This window comes from Thrips palmi, unplaced genomic scaffold (assembly GCF_012932325.1).
Source record: "Thrips palmi isolate BJ-2018 unplaced genomic scaffold, TpBJ-2018v1 HiC_scaffold_7, whole genome shotgun sequence".
Classification (NCBI taxonomy): Eukaryota; Metazoa; Arthropoda; class Insecta; order Thysanoptera; family Thripidae; genus Thrips; species Thrips palmi.
This window is the reverse complement of record NW_023144634.1, coordinates 2965441-2984069: the sequence shown is the minus strand read 5'-3', so window position 1 is coordinate 2984069 and position 18629 is coordinate 2965441. Positions and strand designations below refer to the sequence as shown.

The following is an 18629-nucleotide window of genomic DNA, read 5'->3' as shown; positions in this document are numbered from 1 at the left end:
ATAGCCGAACCAGCGTGAGCAGTAAAGTTCGTCTTGTTTCCACGATAAAAACGGTTCCTGGTTTTCCCAGGAACTCCCTGAAAACCGCCTATGCCTTCACCATTGGCTTCCTGGAAAAACCAGGTTCCGTTTATACCGTGTCAGCCCACGATGAAAAATTGCGCCAAAAATCTTTCGTGCTCCGAGCTCATGCTTCCCCGAGTGCAGCTCCAAAAGTGCTCCCCGACCGGTCAAATAAGGGCTTCAATTAGCGGGCACACAGTGGCGCGGCGAGGCCGGAAATGTACCTCTGATTGCATCCGGCGGGCCGTTCGAAATGTACCGGATACAGGGCAGGCGCCGGGCTGTCAGCGTCCTTCACACCAAAAGACCAACTTGGCAGCGGCGGTGAGGAAGGAAACAGATAAGCCAGGCGACACGCCGCGCGTAATTCGCAGACATTTTTTCCCCTCCTGTTACTAATAAACGCCGTGTGAATAGAAAGCAGTGGACTGGTCAAGTGTATCCGCAACCGAAGCCGCGCCGTCTGTTTCCCTTTACCTCATCGCCTCGCCCGGCCTCGCCGTGCCTCGCCGTGCTTCGCCCCCGCACTAACTAGATACCCCTTTCTCTGCCTCGCGTACCACTATAATTGATACCTTGCATATGTTTGTGGCCGCGCCATGGCTATAAGGATGCCCTGCACCTCGTGAGCGTGCCTGTGTGCATGTGAGTGCGGCGACGCGCGCTCTTGTGTGTGTGTGTGTGTGTGTGTGTGTGTGTGTGTGGTGTGTGTGTGTGTGTGTGTGCACGAGTGCAGGTGAGTGCGCGGACTCTCGTGTGTGTGTGTGTGTGTGTGTGTGTGTGTTTGTGTGTTTGTGTGTTTCCGACGGAAGCACATTGGTGCGATGAGTGATTTTGCTGCGGTGCGGCCTGTCATCCACAAGGCGCGAGAGGTGGGTTACCAAGAAGTAGGCCGGAATAAAAATAATTTTTGTCTTCCTACTTTCTGTTTTTTCTTTTCTGTTTTTGAGCGATCAGGAAATTTGGCAAGTTTTAGAGATATTTTTTCCCGCGAGAGCGAGATGCTCCGCTGCAATGTAAGACCCCTACCGGCGTGGCACTGCAGACATGCACTTGACGACGGCGACAGGGCGGCCCGCGCTGCGGCGGCCCGGCCCGGCGTTCCCCGCGTCGCGACCTCAAAAAGCGAAAGTGCAGACGAGTCGGCCGGTGCGCCGCTCCATGCAGCAGCCCGAATAATCCAGCCCTCCGCGCCCGGCCGACAGGCCGACCGACTCCGCGCACGGTGGGCCAGAGAAGACCAGTGGAGGCGGCCAAAATCGCGGACGCGTTTTGAGCTCTAGAGTCGCTAAATGGGACTCGAACCGAACGTGTGACCCCACCAATGGATTGCTCTCCGAGCGAGGAATCCATTGGTGGGGTCACACGTTCAGTTTGAGTCCTTTTTAGATACTCTGGAGCTCAAAACACGTCTCGAGTTTTGGCCGCCTCCACCGGTCTTCTGGCCCACTGTGCCGCGCCCCGTGAACCGACCCGGGTTGACCGGAGCGCCACCGACGGCCTGAGGCGGCAGTGGCCCGCACTGGCCCTCCATGCCCCACTTTCGGCCCTCCGGTGCACAACGCCTTGCAGTGTGGTGCAAAACGCAGCAAAAGGCTAAGCCAAGTCCAGCAGCACGCAATCACGCTCCTCGAACAACCGCACCCATATTGCTCTGTCTTCCCTCCCTGCAATCTCGCTTCGCGGGACACAAGAAACTAGCGGGCAACACCGAGGATCCAACGAGGACACAAAGTAAATAAAAGAGAATGCTAGAGAGTCGGTGCAGGCTGTAGTACAGGCTAGCCAGGCCGAGGCGAGTGCTATTCGGCCATATAATGAACGGAGCGTGCACGTTTCCGCGAACCGCCGCGGCACGCGCCGGACAGACTCGGCCGGGTTGGTTTTCCCGGGGTGGAAACGGGGAAAGTGGTAATAGGGCCACCATGGAGGGGGGAGGGGTACACACGATGACGCTGCAGTGCGGGCGGCCGGGCCCGGGCAGCGCGGCCCCCCGCGGTCGTATATGACTTCACGCGTGCAATAGCACATGCAGCCTCTGTCAGAGCGTGCGTGTGAGAGTGCGAGAGAGAACGCTGTGCTCGGGTCACTTCCTGGAGCCGCCGCGGTGCGAGTGAGTGAGCAGCAGAGTCCGGCAGCGGCAGCCCTGGGCAGCCCCCCGCAGGCACCAGGGGCCCAGTGCGTGTGCATCCAGCTTTTCTACATGACAGTGTGCCTCAAGCAGCCAGGGCCGAGTCCGAATGGCAAACCAAAGCGGTGGCTTGGGTCCTCACTACTGACAGACAAGGACTCTGAAGAATTTTTTGAAACCACATCTACGTACAGCCAAGCAGAAAAACAAAGGGGAGCTCATGTAATTTAAGGTAGTTTATCAGCTAAGAGGCCTAGTCAAGTAGGTGCCAGAGGCCTAGTCAGATTCACTATTCAGTTGCAAGAAAAATATTTATTATTGTTTTCCAGTTATTTATATATTACTTTTAATTCATCTTTACATTTTGATTTAATGTAATCAATAAAATATATTTATTTTAGTTTGTGAAAAGTTGTGAATTTGACTAGGTTTCAGCCTGCTGCCAACCCTGGACAGTAGTCTGTGCGGTGAAGTTGTGGTTGTACTTGACGAGCCAAAATGAACAGATGAACCTTCAAAACACCTCGGTTTATGTTGATAATTGGTTTGAGCAGAATTTGACAGTGCGAAAATCACATAGACACTATTCTAGACTCATTTTTACTTCACGGGATTCAATCCCGTTATGTTGGTACCGCCGCCCGGAAGCCAGCCCCGCGCGCCATGTTTGCATTAGTGCCTCCGCTCCCCTGCCCATTCCTTCTCAAGCACCCCGAGAGTCAACCACGGCAACGGTATTTCGCGCGCAGTATTTTACATCAAGAGTATCATGGTGTTTATGAGTGCTTAGCGAAAGGCAAAGAAAGAGCAGAAATCAGAGCAACCACTTCGAATGCCCCCCACCCGCGCGCCATCGCGCCCTTTCCGGAAGATGGCGCGGCGGGCGGCTCCCAGTCGCCGGTGGGTCCGGGCGGCAGCCGTTTCTCTGACGTTAATTAGCCTTTACTCTTTCAAATTATCATGCGCAGGTGGTTTTCTTAACTTCCAAGGACGCAGAAATGCCCAAGGAACAAGTAGATAAGTCTTTCGAAGAAAAGTGTACATTTGAAATGTCTCTTTTTTCGAATTGATTGCCTGCCGACCACCGTCTGCCCATAAGCCGCCATGCTAAACGACGTGATTTTGGCCCAACTTTAACACTAAAGTACTCAAAAACTATCCCATAACCGAGTAGTTTTGAAGGTTCTATCTTGTAGAAGGAGTTTTGAGAAATCAATAGAGTCCTAAAACTTTAAAATCTGTACATTTTGATTTAGCTGATAAACTACCTTAAAAAAAAATAATCAACAAAAAACATAATTTAATACCATTTTTAAAAGTGCACGAAAAATTTGAGAGGAAAAAAAACTAAACCAACAGCAACTGCACGCCAAAAGAATAACCCAGATGGTTCTGCCCCTTGCAATCGTCGGCTCTGCTGTAAGACAGCCGTGCAGCGCGCAGCCCTACATAGCCTCGCGGCGTCTCGATGCGCGAACGCCTCCCGGAAAACACTCTCACCGGCGCAATGCGCCCCGCCGGGCTGTCCGTCGGCCAGTCGCCCACCGCTGCCAATCAAGGGGCGCCTTTTCGCGCGCCGAGCCCCGCCAGCGATAGCCATCGGGAAGACGCGCGTCGACTGGCGGTGCGATACGGAACATTCGCCTCGGCAGACAGACAGCCTCCCCACACTGGCTCACCAATTCGTGCAGGTGCAAGTTGCGTACAAATTTGTACATAAATTAAGATGAGAACTTAAGCACGAAATCGTAACAGTGTCCATAATAATGTATGTATTTAATTGTACAAAGCTTTACACGTGCAAAAATATGGCAGTAGTTATGGACAAATGAAAGTGCATAAACACTTGCGCATGCGCAGAGTCCACTGCAGCCAACGCAACGACGTGGCGGGGGGCCGTCCGGTGGGCCGCAGGGCTGCCAACATCCCAATTTGTCCCTTCGCCGTATCCATGGCTAGAAAGTGTCGCGCGTGACGCCCAAATGCGCCTATACCCGCGTCGTTACGCAAATCAGCGCACGCCTTCGACCCGCGCTGCCTCGCGCGCTGCGATAACTCTGTCTCGAACTATGGCGTTTCGGCCGGCGAAGTGTGCAAATCAGAGTGAGATTTCGTTCATTTTCGCGTGGCGGGTGCTTCAGGATTTTTTTTCAGCCACCGTCACCTCATCAACGTGACGGCCCTGGTACGTATCGATGCAGCTCTTCCAGTCTGTTTGAAGGGTTTTCTCGCGGCACGGCCTTGCGACAAGTGCATTGCAAACTGCATTGCACAGTTGCGCCATTATGACCGCGCCGTAAATTCGGGGCGGCGCAGCACGCTGATTCCACACGCTGGTTCTGTCTCTGTCGCACTCGCGGGCCGTGCCGCAGAGGCGCGAGAGAGACGGGGTGGGTCTTCGCCAAGGGGGAAATCACTTGTGTAATGGTCGGTCGAAGGGTCTGTAATAGCCCTGTAATGGCCCTGTAATGTGTAATACCTATGTAATGGGTGTAATATTGGTGTAATGCCTGTAATGGTCCTGTAATGCCTGTAATAGGTGTGTAATAGGTGTAATATGTGGGTAGAAAAATACAGAAAATGACTAAAACATTCGCGAAAGTCAGTGAAAAAGTCATTTGGCTGCAATAAAAGTAATACCCAACGTCCGGATCGAGCCGAAAGCAAGCCGAAAGTGGCATGTAGGGTGTGTGTGTGTGTGGGGGGGGGGGAGAGGGGGTGTCTCTTGTGGGGGCAGGCGAGGGGCTGAATCTGTAAGGAGGGGTAGCCTAAACCCTAATCTGGTTTAATATGTACAAGCTATTAATTGATTGGAAAGACAAAGGTTCCTGTGGCCAAAAGACATACTTGTCAAATGATATTTCGGCCAAGATTCAAATTCCTAATTTTTTCATGGAAAATGATTGATGCAAGGGCTGAATTTTATCAGGACGGGTTGTTGAGAACCGTATCTGCTAAATAGATAGTACAACCACTTCCAAAAGAATCCGACCAGCCCGGCCCGGCGATACCCCGCGCGCCCAGACGGCTACCTCCAGCGGCTACCTGGGCGCGGCGGGGTAGCGCCGGCCGGCCGCGGCGGTTTGATTCTTTTACAAGCGGTATTAAAGGTATCGGGGGGGGGGGGGGGGGGGGGAAATGAAAGATCCCCCGAGACAGCTAACAACAGCGACCAGCTGAGGTGCCACTGCTGTACTACCTAGCGATACCCTGTGCCCACGGAACAAAATAGTCCCTCTGGAAGCTGAAACCTATTTCCAAGGCCGTTCTAGCAGCGTAATAGCCTTGTAATAGTAGTGAAATAGCTGTAATTGATAGGTAATTCCTGTGCAATTGCGTAATAGGTGCGTAATGGGCGTAATGATTGTAATTGCTGTAATTGATGTAATTGCTGTAATTGCACTGTAATGGTACTGTAATAGCAGATATATCGATGTAATATCTGTAATTAGCGTAATAGGTGTAATTATCTGTAATGATTCAAAATGTAATAGTTGGTCGACCATTTTCATGAGTGATTTCCCCCTTGGTCTTCGCCGCGCGCGCGTGCCGAGTGCACGCACCGCCATTTAACACACGGCCGATACCCCTATGGCTTTTGCTACCTGCCTGCTTGAGGGATGAAATAGGGGACACTCCGAGACTGCAACACACGCGCACGCACACACACGCACACACACACACACACACACACACACACACACACACACACACACACGGGGTCGCTTCGTTAGCCGCGCAGCTGTAAGATGATACAGAACTACTCCCGGCCCGCCGCCACGTAGGCCGTTTGAGTAATAGTCTGCGCGCGCATAGCGTTTTCGATAAGACTTAGTTGCGGCTCTGAAGTAACCCCGCGCCATGTGCGCGACTCGTCGTAAACCGGCGGGCCGGCCTCGGTTCGCGAATCCGCCTCACATTACTTTTCGTCGCCCTAGAGAACAACGGGCGCTTTCTCCCCGCGAGCCCTTCGAAAGAGCCCTAGCGCGTCAGCCAGACAAGCCCTGGACCCGAGCCCTCAGGAAGAGCCCTCCTGGCGGCCACGGTCCTCCGGAGACTCCCTTTGCTTTCTCTGTTCGGCCCTACGAGACCAAAGTCACCACCTGCACATTAAATCAACAGCGACCTGGCGCTGGCGAGCGCTGCACTTATAGAGTCGCGGCAGGCCGACAATCAGTCCAATGACGTGTCACTTGGTTGACAGCCTGACGGGCACCCCCGAGTTCGACATTGCACACTGTGATCGCCTTGTTGTTGATGTTTTTTTAAACCAAACCAAACGCGGATGTGTTTGGCACGGCGATTAATGATTGCCGGTCAGTGAAAGCTGCCGCAGCAGCGCGTGCACTGTGGGTGCACTGTAGGTGCAGCCCCGTGGTGCAGCGGCCCTGCCGGGCCCTGCCGTGCAGTCCGTCAAAGGCACTAACTGCAGCGCGTGTTAAAAGATCTCAATCTGGCGCTTACGTGTGTATGCCCGCGGAACGCCCACTCACCTGCAACAGAAAGAGAGGGGGATATTTTTAGCAATGCAGCACTTACGTTTTTAGCAACGGGGCACTTACAAGTACCGACTAACCACAACTGCCCAAATTTTGGAGCAAGGGGAAATAGCTACAGCCAAATTTGTACACCAAAATTCATCAAACTTGTAAAATTCACTGAAATTCATTAAAATTTATCACAATTTGATGTAAATTAATCAAATTTTGACTGAAATTCATCGAATTTTGACTGAAATTCATCGAATTTTGACTGAAATTCATCGAATTTCGACTAAAATTCATCGACATTCGACTGAAATTCATTGGGTCTGTACACCGAAGATCACGGTGATTTCCACTTGCTTTGAAGCGCCGAAAATAGGAAACACGTGACAGTGATGAAAATTACGGGGTTTCCCAAGGGAGCCGCCCGCACGAAGTAGGCGAGCACCCGTCTCACAAAAAAAAAGAAGACAGCCTAGTGACCCACTACTGCCCACCGGAAGTACTCCAGAGTCGTTTCGTCCGGGACAAAGCGCGACTCTCGGCCGCGTCGCACGCAACCCGACGCAACGCTGCGACGCCCTCGTAACGCGTGGCATGCAGCGTCAAAGGGCCGCGGTCGTAAGGAACAGCATCTCGATCAGCGAATTCATTACTCGACGCGCTCCGGAAACGCCGAGCTTCATTCGCAAGACAGTACACGCTAAATGTTCTACGGTGAAGATTCTCCATATTATGGTGAAATGTTTCCATATTATGGTGGTGCAGGTGACCTCGTAACATACCATTGAGAATTCACTGTACCTTATAGATATTTTGACAAATTTTGTTGGTATTATGGAGAAAATCCTCACCATAATATGTTGGTGCAGCCTTTCACCGTAAGACATTTACAGTGTAACCCTGACGTCGTTCAGCCCACAAATATAAATCCAAATCGGATTGGTCAACCACCATCGTCATGTTCAAATGAATAAACATTACCCAGCAAACTCTTGGTCAGAGTAATTAACAGCAACGCTCTCCAGTCAATGAGAAATAAATTTTATGGGAGTGCTCCTCAGAAGAAGAAAAGCAGAGTGCATATTGGAACGCTTCCAACAAATCCCCAACACCGGCGGCAACAGGTGGTCGATGCTGAAAGAAAACAATTTTTTTTTCGTGGGAGCTGCAATTCGTTTTCGCTTTTCATTTTCTAGTCCGTCCATTTGAAACAACTTCCCCGCGGCGGGCGACCCACCGCGGCGCGGGGCCCTGGCCCAGCCAGGCCAGGCCCCGCGGGGACCGCTTTACGACAATCGTCCCTTCCGCGAATACTTTCTCCAAACAGTGCGGTCAGCGCGGCCGTCACTCATCGCAAAGGTCACACACTGCACTGCAAGGCGCGGCGCGGCGCGGCCGGTCCGCCCAACCCGTGTTCGCGGATCGTCAACATTGACAGGGCCGTGCCGTCTCCCTCGCACCCGCGCGGCGCCCCGCAGGGAGTGCGAAGCCACGACACCGCTCGGCACCGGCAAACGCGGCTTGAAAAATGCACCACCTGCGAGGTCACACTTCATGCCTCGGTGTGCAAGGAGGACGCGATCTCAATCATGTCCTTATTGGAGCGCCCCGGCCCGGCCAGGCCAGACGGGCAGACCAGCCGCCAAGGACTCCGATCAGGGTTGTCTTGACGACGGCGGCGGCCTCGCGGGTCGCGTACTCTCACGCGGTGCACAGCCTGGGGGCACCAGAAGCACCATTTGCACACAATGCGTAACCCCGGACTGCATCCAGGACTGCATCCAGCGCGACGCCCTGGCGACGCCAACCGCGGCCACCAACGCCCACCAGTGTGCCCACGCAGGGGGCGAGGGGCCAAGGGGCCCCAACGGGGCAGCGGCCGCGCCTCTGTCGCATTTATTAGCGTTCACCCGCCGATGCCGCGGCCAAGTGTGTGTGTGTGTGTGTGTGTGTGTGTGTGTGTGTGTGTGTCTGCGAGGGGCTAAGTGTGTCGCCTCGCGCACGAGGCATGTCGCTTGCTCCAGGATGCCCCCAGGGGTCGCCAATTATTCTCTCTGCTGATCCAGGAAAAGGAGGAGACCTGCGACAACATCTCCACACAACGTGAACTACCCAGTGCGTCTCGTCACGGTGTTTCAGTCAGCATTAAATTTTGTTTCGTAAATTCTTTTTCTAAAAGAAAAGAGTAACAAAATGAAAGAACGGTTTTGTCACTGCGTTCGACGTTTAACCTGGCCCTCGTGCCGCAAGCAAAAGACCAGCCTGGTCGTAATGACACGTTGCTACGTCGCTGCAATGCCGGGCTTTGCTGCAAACCAAGGGCCCCTCCCGCAACAAACGCAACAGTGGCCGATCCATCCACGCGTTGCGTTGCACCAAACAACAGACTGCGTCTTCGGGAAATGCTTCTGGCTCGGGGAAATGCTCTCGGCTTTGGACCAAGGGGAAATAACTCCAGCTAAATTTGTACACCGAAATTCATCAAACATGTAAAGTTCACTAAAACTCATTAAAATTCGTCGAAATTCGACGGAAATTTATCCAAATTTGACTGAAATTCTTCGAAATATGACTGAACATCTTGAAAATTCGACTGAAATTCTTCGAAATTCAACTGAAATTCATTTGATTTGTACTACACCGAAATTCACAGTCTGCTTGCTTGGGACGCGGCTGGCTTAACTTTGTCCTTAAGCCGCCGCCACCGACAAAATGCGGTCGGCGCGCATGTCTAGTCCGGCCGTCGGAGAAAAGACCGAAGCGAAACAACGAGCCCACAGTGCAGGGCCGCGTAATCGCGTGGCGGCGCGAGAAATTTTTCATCCTCTGGCGCGCACCCAGCGCACCCAGCGCAGCGTCCAGCGTGACCGCGGCGATCGTGACGCAACGGCATTACGCCCCGATGCCCGATGCGTCCTCTCCGTCTCTCTCGCACTCGTGCAGCGTCCCGCGGGGGTGCGAGAGAGACGGAGCAGACGGCACGGCAAAGGCTGCGGCCGAAAAATGGCCCTGCCCGTGCACGCCGGGCGAACGCCGAGGGGCTTGGTGGGCCTGGCTCGGCCTGGCGGGCGAAAACGAAGACCGTTGCCGTTGCGCAGCGGGTACGGCATCGCCAGGGTTTCGACAAATTCGCCGAGAAAGGCGCCGAGCAAACGGACTACGTACAGTGCAGGAGCGTCACAACTCCACGCTGTCACGTCGCGAAAGCACAAAACTGCACCCGCGTATGGGTTTCATCTTGTTCCTGCAGATGCTTGTTGTCGAAGCCAAGACGGAATCTATTGTCACATAGTAAATGCCAAAAACTCAAAGACCACCACGAGCAAGAGACACCCCAAGAGGTCCATTTTCCCATTTCCACGCGCAACGGGTACTTTTGTGCCGTTTGTTTTGGAATCTTTCGAACTCTCTGGCAGACGTGCTAAACGCGTCGGGTGAAAATCGCCGCAAAGTGAGGGGCAGGCTGCCTGTTACGGGGCGTATAGAGACAGCCGAAGGTCCGAGGGTCCGCCCACACGCGCGCGCGCGCGCGCACACACACACACACACACACGGCGAGGCGTGAGTGCACACAGTGTAGTGGCGAGGCACACACGGAGGGACTTTCCTCGGCCCTGGCCGGTAACGGTGCTGATGACGCGGGCCTTTTGTCGGATCATCGCTGTCATTGTCCGAGAGATTTTCGAGGAGCGGGCGAGAGAGAGAGAGGAGAGAGAGAGAGAGAGAGAGAGAGAGAGAGAGATAGAGAGAGAGAGGGGGGGGAGGCGGCCCAGCTATCAGAGCGCGGCGCGGGGCGGATGCCCAGGAAGATGGACCAGACGGCATTTTAAGTTGTAGCTGTGAAGCTCAATTGAACGCCGGCTATGGAGTTCGGTGACAACGGTCCGCACCAATAGGGATAAGGGCGACTGTGACGAAAGTGCTTGCAAGTGGCGAGGCAGGCGAGAAGTTGACAAGAGAGCGAACTTGCATTGAGTCTGTGAACCTAGCAGCAGGAGCACGCTCCAATCACAGGCCGAGACGAGGCGGCGCTAACGAACCAGCCGACGCGGTCTGCTTCGGCACTGGAAGCAACGCCGGAACGCTGGGACCGCGGCAGGAAGCGGGGCGCCACCGCGACCAAAAAGGACATGCGGTGAGGCGGGGCGGGGCGGGGCGGGGGTCTTTCCAATCTCGCTCTCCATTTCGGGAGGATCGCACTCCTTGGTTTGGCATCAAATCGCACAGCCAGCGCCGGAGAAACGGGGACCCGACCGACCAAAGTGCATCCATTGTCACACCGCCTTGCCATTCCCACAACTCCCACGCGGCAGTCGCCCATTTTACAGTGCATGCAGCAAAAGGCGCTGCTACTCTTTTCACCGGTCGGCAATGAGGACCACGCCGATCCACAGTGGGCCAGAAGAACCATTCTAAACGCGCGCAATTGAGCTCCAGAGTCGCTTAACAGGACTCAAACTGGACGTGTGACTCCACCAGTGGATTCCTCGTTCGGAGAGACGCAGGCTTGGACGCAGGCTCGTCCTCTTTAGCGCCTCTGGAGCTCAATATGCGCCTGGAGTTTTGGCCGCCTCCACCGGCCCTCTGGCCCACTGTGTAGTCGAGACACTCCAGTCACAAGCCAAGTCCATTCACGTCACGACCAGGCAGACAGTGTCGCAAACTCGGAGCTGCTCTCGACCCTTTCGGCGACTGCGCGGCAACGCCGTTCCCACTTGTCCCTGACCCTTCGGCCTGCCGCGGCCCGCCGCCCTGCGCGCTCCGATTGGGTGCATGACCTCCTCCTGGCCTCCTGGCCGTGCACAGTGGGCCAGAAGACCGGTGGAGGCGGCCAAAACTCTAGACGCGTTTTGAGCTCCAGAGTCGCTAAATGGGACTCGAACCGAACGTGTGACCCCACCAATGGATTGCTCTCCGAACGAGGAATCCATTGGTGGGGTCACACGCTCGGGTCGAGTCCTGTTTAGCGACTCTGGAGCTCAAAACGCGTCTAGAGTTTTGGCCGCCTCCACCGGTCTTCTGGCCCACTGTGCCGTGCAGAGCGGGTAAGCTCCGGGTACAGTACAGCCGTGAGGCAAGGCCGGCAGAGTGCCCTGGAATCGCCGACCTCCGCGACAATCAGAGACTTGCAAACCGCCCGTCGCGCATTCAGGTCTCCGTTGAACCTACACTTTCAAACCAACGCCTCTTTTGAGCACACGATACATTTTTTCCAGGTCAGAATTGCAACGATCGCAGAGCAAGGAAACGCCCGCGGCCGGGGAGACGCCGCAGTCTACAATGTAGTAATTCGCCTCTTCCTCATCGCCACTGGAGATACGGTTTGCCTACTGCCCGTCCTTCGGGCGTAATTCTTCAACGCGTCAGCCATCCTCAGAATGCGAGAGAGGGAGAGAGAGGGAGAGAGAGAGAGAGAGAGAGAGAGAGAGAGAGAGAGAGAGAGAGAGAGAGGGGGGGGGGGGGAGAGAGAGAGAGAGGTTATGGCACAGGCATCCCTAATTGAGGTGCTCACACGTTACCGTCCCGCATTGCGCCGCATTGCGTCACTATTGGGGCGGATCGGACAAGCCGCGGTAGCGCTGAGGGCCGTGAGTGGGAGGAGGAAGAGCAGCAGAAACTGGACACGGCCGGGCGAGTCGCTCCGCGCCAGGCTTCAGGCTTTCCGGCGTTTGACCGGGTGGCCGCGCCAGCCGAGGCGCCAGCCCCCTTCCATCCTCCATTAAAAATAAATCGATGTGCGGAACGGTTGGCTTGGACGTGAACGGGACAGGCCGGGGTTGTTTGTGCATACCCCGTGCGCAGCGCCAGCCCGCGGCGAGGGGTAGCGACGCGAGCTGGAATCGATTGATCGCGACGACGGTCGCGTCGCGACTCCCCGACGACGAGGGGTATTTCCGTGCCGCCTGGCGGCCGTACCCCCCGCCGTTACACTCTAAATGTCTTACAATGAAATTTGACCCATGTTATTCGTATGTTACAGTGAATTCGGCGCAAGCATAATACAAAGCAATATTCCTTCGTAATACGAATCTTTTTAGCTTTTTCATTGAAAGATAACAAAGAAAAACCTTCGTCATACGAAGAAAAACCACCTTCGTATTATGCTTGCGCCATTTCCTTCGAAATATGGGAAATTTCTTCGTAAGACATTTAGAGTGTACTGCCCAGTCAATAGGCTCCCGCCGCCACTTGCAGCTTTGTCGCGCAGTGTACCACGCTGCGTCCACATTCCTCATACGAGCGAATTTAATTACGCCGATGTTGCGAAACATTCGCTTTCGTCCAACAGCACCACCTCTACGGCCGAGTCTACGGCCGGCGCGGCGCCGCGGCCACAACCCGGAGCACTTTCATTCCCGCGATTATAAACCAACTAAAGGCCCACATCACACCGCGGCACGGCGCGGCACGGCGGGGCGCAGGCACGCGGGGAACTCGGCAAACGCAGCGCGGAACTACTGCGATAAATGCCGTGCCGTTTCGCCCGCGTATTTCCCAACTCGCAAAATTTAAATGGTAAAACAACGAGATTTATTTGACGACAGACCCATAGCAGTGGAAAAACAAATCAAACAAAATAAATCAAATATAGTATGTTTCATTTTTAGATAAATACAGCTACATTTTTTAAAAAGTGAAAACAGTTTGCGACACGCGAAAAGGGTACAGGTAGGCCTCCGACGGCACTAACGGGCCTGTGCCAACCACCTCACAAATCTCGGCGCGTTACAGCCCCCTCACTTACCGGGCGCCATTTTGTTTGGGACCGTAAAATGGTTCACAAACGGCGATGCACGCTGAGAGGCATAGGCGAATGGGGCATCATCGAAAAGGCGGCCCCGCCAGTGTGCCCCGCGCTCCACCTTGCTCTTCGAGAGGTGACGATCTCTCTCTCTCTCTCTCTCTCTCTCTCTCTCTCTCTCTCTCTCTCTCTCTCTCTCATTCTTTCTTCGCGGTGGCGGTGCTGCGATGCGCTTCCTGGTTCCCAGGGCGGCCACCGGGATGGAGCCACCCGCGGCAGCACACCGCACACACGTCGCCCTGGGTTCTTTGACGGCGACCGCGGCGGACTGCCTCCCGGTCGCCTCGGCTCACCGCCGCGGAGGCACACCGCACCGGACCGGCCTCCCCACATCGCGATCCCCCAGTCTGCGCGAGAAAGGACTGATCGAAAAGCAATGGCCCGCCGCAGAGAAGCTACACCACGGCGCAGAAACTGAGTTTTCGCGTGCACCGAATCGCTGCAAGGAATCAACGGAACTGTGCTTCAAATAAGGAAACCGCTTCGTCGTCCACGCGACACACACACACACACACACACACACACACACACACACACACACACACACACACACACACACACACACACACACACACACACACGAAAAGGCCGAGCATTATCCTTCCGTGTGTGACACAGTGCGACTTGGCCGTCGGTGCATGCACTGCAGTGGCGAGGCTGTAGCCTTGGCTGTAGCCGCCCTGGAACAGGAGCGCTCCCCTACAAACTTGGCGGCGCAGACCGTTTCCCTCTCGGCGCGCCCGAGACTCGGGTACACCGGCACAGCAGTCGCCGCTGTACTGTTACAAAAAGATTGGAGCGGTTCCATCGCAACAAACAATTGGGAAGTGTGCAAGCCGACGGGCCGCGCCAGCCCGCCTGCCTGCAACCGCACTGTGGTCTGGTCGCCACTGCAGCCCGCCAGTGCACCAGCTGCTCGTTCCCAGCGGCAACCAAAATGCAGCCGTCCCCCTCGCACCTGAGTGGAACGCCCAGCGAGTGCGAGAGAGACAGAGAGCGACTCTCGGAATCAGGAGCGGCGCAAAATCCTCGCCGCGGGCTAACAAGGCCTAGTGCCTGGAGAGGTGGCGGTGGCGCAACGGGGCGACGCGGCGGCGCGCGGCAACGCCTTGGAAAGCGTGAAAACGGCGCCGACGTCGAGGGACGTCCGCACCGGCCGCCGTCCCGTCCGTCCGAGGATGTCATCAGGCAGGCGCTTTCGTTCGCCGGACTCTATCCGTCGTCGTCGCCGAGAAACGAGAAACAAATCGCGCAAAACGCGCCGAGAGAGAAACCGCCACGACAAATTCCGCGCTGCGCGCGATGGATCGTATTAGCCGGCGATGTCGGCTTTCCCGACAACATTCGGCTCCAATTGCAATCGCGATCCGAACGTGTAAACAAAGTCGACTTGCATTCCGCCGGCACAGCAGAGGCCGGGGCGAAAGTTTGTTCAAGTGCACGCCACGCGGGGCCGCGCGGCCGGGGCACCCCGCCGGGGCCGTTCCAGCACAAGCACGCCATGAGCACGCTCAGGCAGCCGACGCGACGCACCCTGGGCCGCCTGCAAGGTGGGCCATAGGCACGCCCGCCAGACTCCGCCGCGCGGTGGTTGCCTACCCGGCACTTGGCAGGCGCGCTGCCGAGCGCCCGGCCGGTAGGCAGTCCCGTCGGACGCGGCTGGCTGGATGGAGGCGCTGCCTTAAGGTGGCGGTCCACAGTGGGCCAGAAGAACGGTCATCGTCATCGTCATCGGCGCTGTTAGGCCTCAGCAGACCTTTAGCGTTCGAGTAAGCAACTACAACAAACACAGAACTCAGACTGCAAACCTCAAATGCAGGCTGTGTCTTGTCTGAGGCAGCCACCCTCTACTGGGGGGGTATGGGGCAACCTCCGTGGAAGTATGACCCATCCCAGGTTGAGGAAAGTGAGGTTCGTTGCCTTTGGACCCTTGAGTGTTGTGGAGACAGTGGAGGATGGAGGCGGACAAAACTCTCAGACGCGTTTTGAACTCCAGAGTCGCTAATCAGGCCTCGAACCGAACGTGTGACCCTACCAATGGATTCCTCGTTCGGATAGCAATCCATTGGTGGGGTCACACGTTCGGTTCGAGTCCCATTTAGCAACTCTGGAGCTCAAAACGCGTCTAGAGTTCGCCTCCACCGGTCTTCTGGCCCACTGTGCGGGCCCAGGACGCCCAGGACCCGGCCCTTCCCCATTGCCGTCCGTGCGTGGCGCCCGCACGTGCTCGCTGCACCGCTGGACGTTCTCACGACGCGCACTGCCCTCCAGCTTTGGCGGCCAGAGGTGCGTGCGTGCGTGTGCGTGCGTACGAGTGTGTGTGTGTGTGTGCGCGCGTGTGTGTGTGCACGTGTAATTTTGTGCCTCGGGTCATAAAACGGCCGGGCGGCCAGGCGGGCAGGCGGTCGGCGCGGTGGTCAAACGGTACGCCACGTCGTCGGGCTGGGCGCGGACGCGCATCGCGCAGACGCAGTGGTCCAGCGCCTGGAGCAGGCTGGAGGAAGACCTGCCGGCCATAATTTCACGCGTGTCCAGCCTGGAAGCTGGAAGCCAAAGCCAGTGATTCCGAGGGTCGTTTTCGTCGGACTGTCTCTCTCTCACCTATCCGGGACGCCCCATGAGTGCGAGAGGGACAGAGCGACGAAAACGACTCTCGGAATAGGCTCCGCGGACAACTGCCCGCGCCGTTCCCACGGGGGGGACCAAGGCGGGCCAGCCCCTGCGGCTGCAGCGCCCCGGGCGGCACGCATGCGCCCCTGCATTGTCCGGGACTTCTCATTTACCGCGGGCACGTGCGCGGGCATGCGCGGGGCAGTCAGTCTCACTCGGCTGCTATGCGACGCGCGACGCGTCGCTCGGGGAGAAGAAGAAAGGGGCTCGCCGGGCTGTGATTGGGGCGCCCTGCCCCCTCTCTTCCTCTCTCTCTCTCTCTCTCTCTCTCTCTCTCTCTCTCTCTCTCTCTCTCTCTCTCTCTCTCTCTCTCTCTCTCTCTCCTCCTCACACCACACACACACACACACACACACACACACACACACACACACACACACACACACACACACACACACCACACACACACACACACACACACACGGGGGCGTCGTTTCATTCGCACCGCCGACAAAAGACGCGTGTCATCAACAGTCGCGCGCAAAAGCGCGCGCCTTCCTATTTCAATTGCAAATGGCGACCCCCTCGACGCGGCGTCGCGGCATGGCCGAATCGCGGCTTGCATCACGAAACGGAAGAGGGCTCGCCGCTCGCGGCGGTGCCACACCGGTGCCAGACTGCGTGCGAATAACCGCCATTTCGCGCTCGAGAATAAAATCGGCGCGAGTTTGAATCGCGGTCATTGGACTGGGCCGCAGCGCGCCGGCCGGCGCGTAGATCACTCAGGCGTGTCCGTCTGTCCGTCCGTCCGTCGGGTGCGGTGGAAGTGTAACATGGCTAGCCGGCGCACGCGACACGACACGGGACGCGGCTGAGCAAGTAACATTGACCCTCGCCGCCGTCATGCAGTGCATCATGCAGTGCATCGTGCAGTGCACCACACGCCGCCGCCGTCTCGCTGCACGCTGCAGCACGCGAGGACGGCGCGGGCAGGGATCACGAAGGAACCAGCGGGAACACGAGCACGGCGACGGCTCTGCTGGTTCAAAGGGTGTCGTTCTGGCGATTTTCCTCGTGTGTCCAGCACAGTGCAGGCCGGCCGGTGCTTCCCGGCGGATCGCTCCGGTACTGTCGCGGCTTGCGCAGTTCGACGGTGGCCATCGGGCGCCCTACCGTGCAGCGCGCAGGGCGAGGCGCAGGGACGGCACGGGAGGGGGATGGCTTTGTGAACCGCTCCTCGCCGCCGCTCGCAACGCCTCGCTAACTTCCCGCGGCAGGACAAAAATGGAAAACATTCCGAAAACAAAAGTCGATCGGGCCTTTCCCCGCGTGCGCGAGGCCTGCAGGGGTGGGCGTCGCACTGCGTCGCAAGCGTCACGCCGCGCAGGCACGCACCGCACCTTCCATCCCGACGCCGATGGATCAACGCACGGACGGGACGGACCGACAGACAGAAAGACAGACAGACAGACAGACAGACAGACAGACAGACAGACAGACAGACTGACAGACAGACTCTCAGCCACCGGCCACGACCGGCACGGCGCCCATCAGAGACGACGGTCAAGCGTAATACCCGCGGCAAAAGAAAAGAGAAAGAAAGGAAAGAAACAGAACGAAAAAGAGGGGCGGCGTAGAACCCGCGACAAGCGCGGATCCAGGGGGGGGGCAAAAGGACAATTGCCCCCCCTTGACCCCTAGATAGCCGCTTGAAAGGTAGGCAAAAAGCACCAATTTGCCCCTGTAAGTAGGCAAAAAGTGCTACTTTGCCCCCCCCCCCCTTGGGCTGACTCTGGATCCGCCACTGCGCGACAGTCTGGCGAGAGGAGAAATGGCGCGGAGCGTCACGGTCCGTGGCCCGAGGACCGAGGACGGTTGGGTTGGGGCGTCCATGACGAAGAAGCTGCGTGGATCGCTACTCAGATTCCTTTTCCCTTGCAATGTCTTCTTTGGTCCTCCGCGAGGGATCGCTATCGGATTCGATTCCACTCACCATGTGTTCTTTGGCCCGCTGCTCCAGCTCCGCGTAGGTCCAGTTGATGCCCGCGCGGAAGTCCAGCGGCTGCAGACGCGCCTCCATCTCTCGCACCCACTTCCGCAGGCAGCGAACCTCGTGCTCCACGTCTGCAGAAAAAACGAAGCACACTACTGAGAAAGGAAGAAACAATGAAATCTTGAAGTTGTCAAAGTGCACCAAGCAGCCTTGGAGGCAGGCAGCCCATCCTGCGAGCACTTGGCTCCGGTCAGCCGTGCGGGTAGGCAACCCATTGGACGTTCAAAAGGCTCCGGTCAGCCTCGGAGGCAGGCAACCCATCCTACATCCTTACAGCCCTGCAGGTAAGCAACCCATTCAACGAGCATTCGGCTCCAGTCAGCCTCGGAGGCAGGCAACCCATCCTACATGCTTACAGCCCTGCGGGTAGGCAATCCAATGGACGTCCAACTCCGGAGGCAAGCAAACCATCCTACATCCTTACAGCACTGCAGGTAGGCAACCCATCCTACATCCAAACAGCTCTGCAGGTAGGCAACCCAT

At 56.6% G+C, this 18629-nt stretch overlaps 1 protein-coding gene across 1 annotated transcript in view; it reads right to left on the bottom strand.

The window, feature by feature from the left end:
• Positions 1-18629, bottom strand: part of LOC117652712 — a 196551-nt gene that overhangs the window by 87700 nt on the left and 90222 nt on the right. The window contains exon 7 of the mRNA XM_034397804.1: positions 18087-18217. Within this exon, the coding sequence (XP_034253695.1) occupies positions 18087-18217 (131 nt within the window). The remainder of the gene's footprint in view (positions 1-18086; positions 18218-18629) is intronic.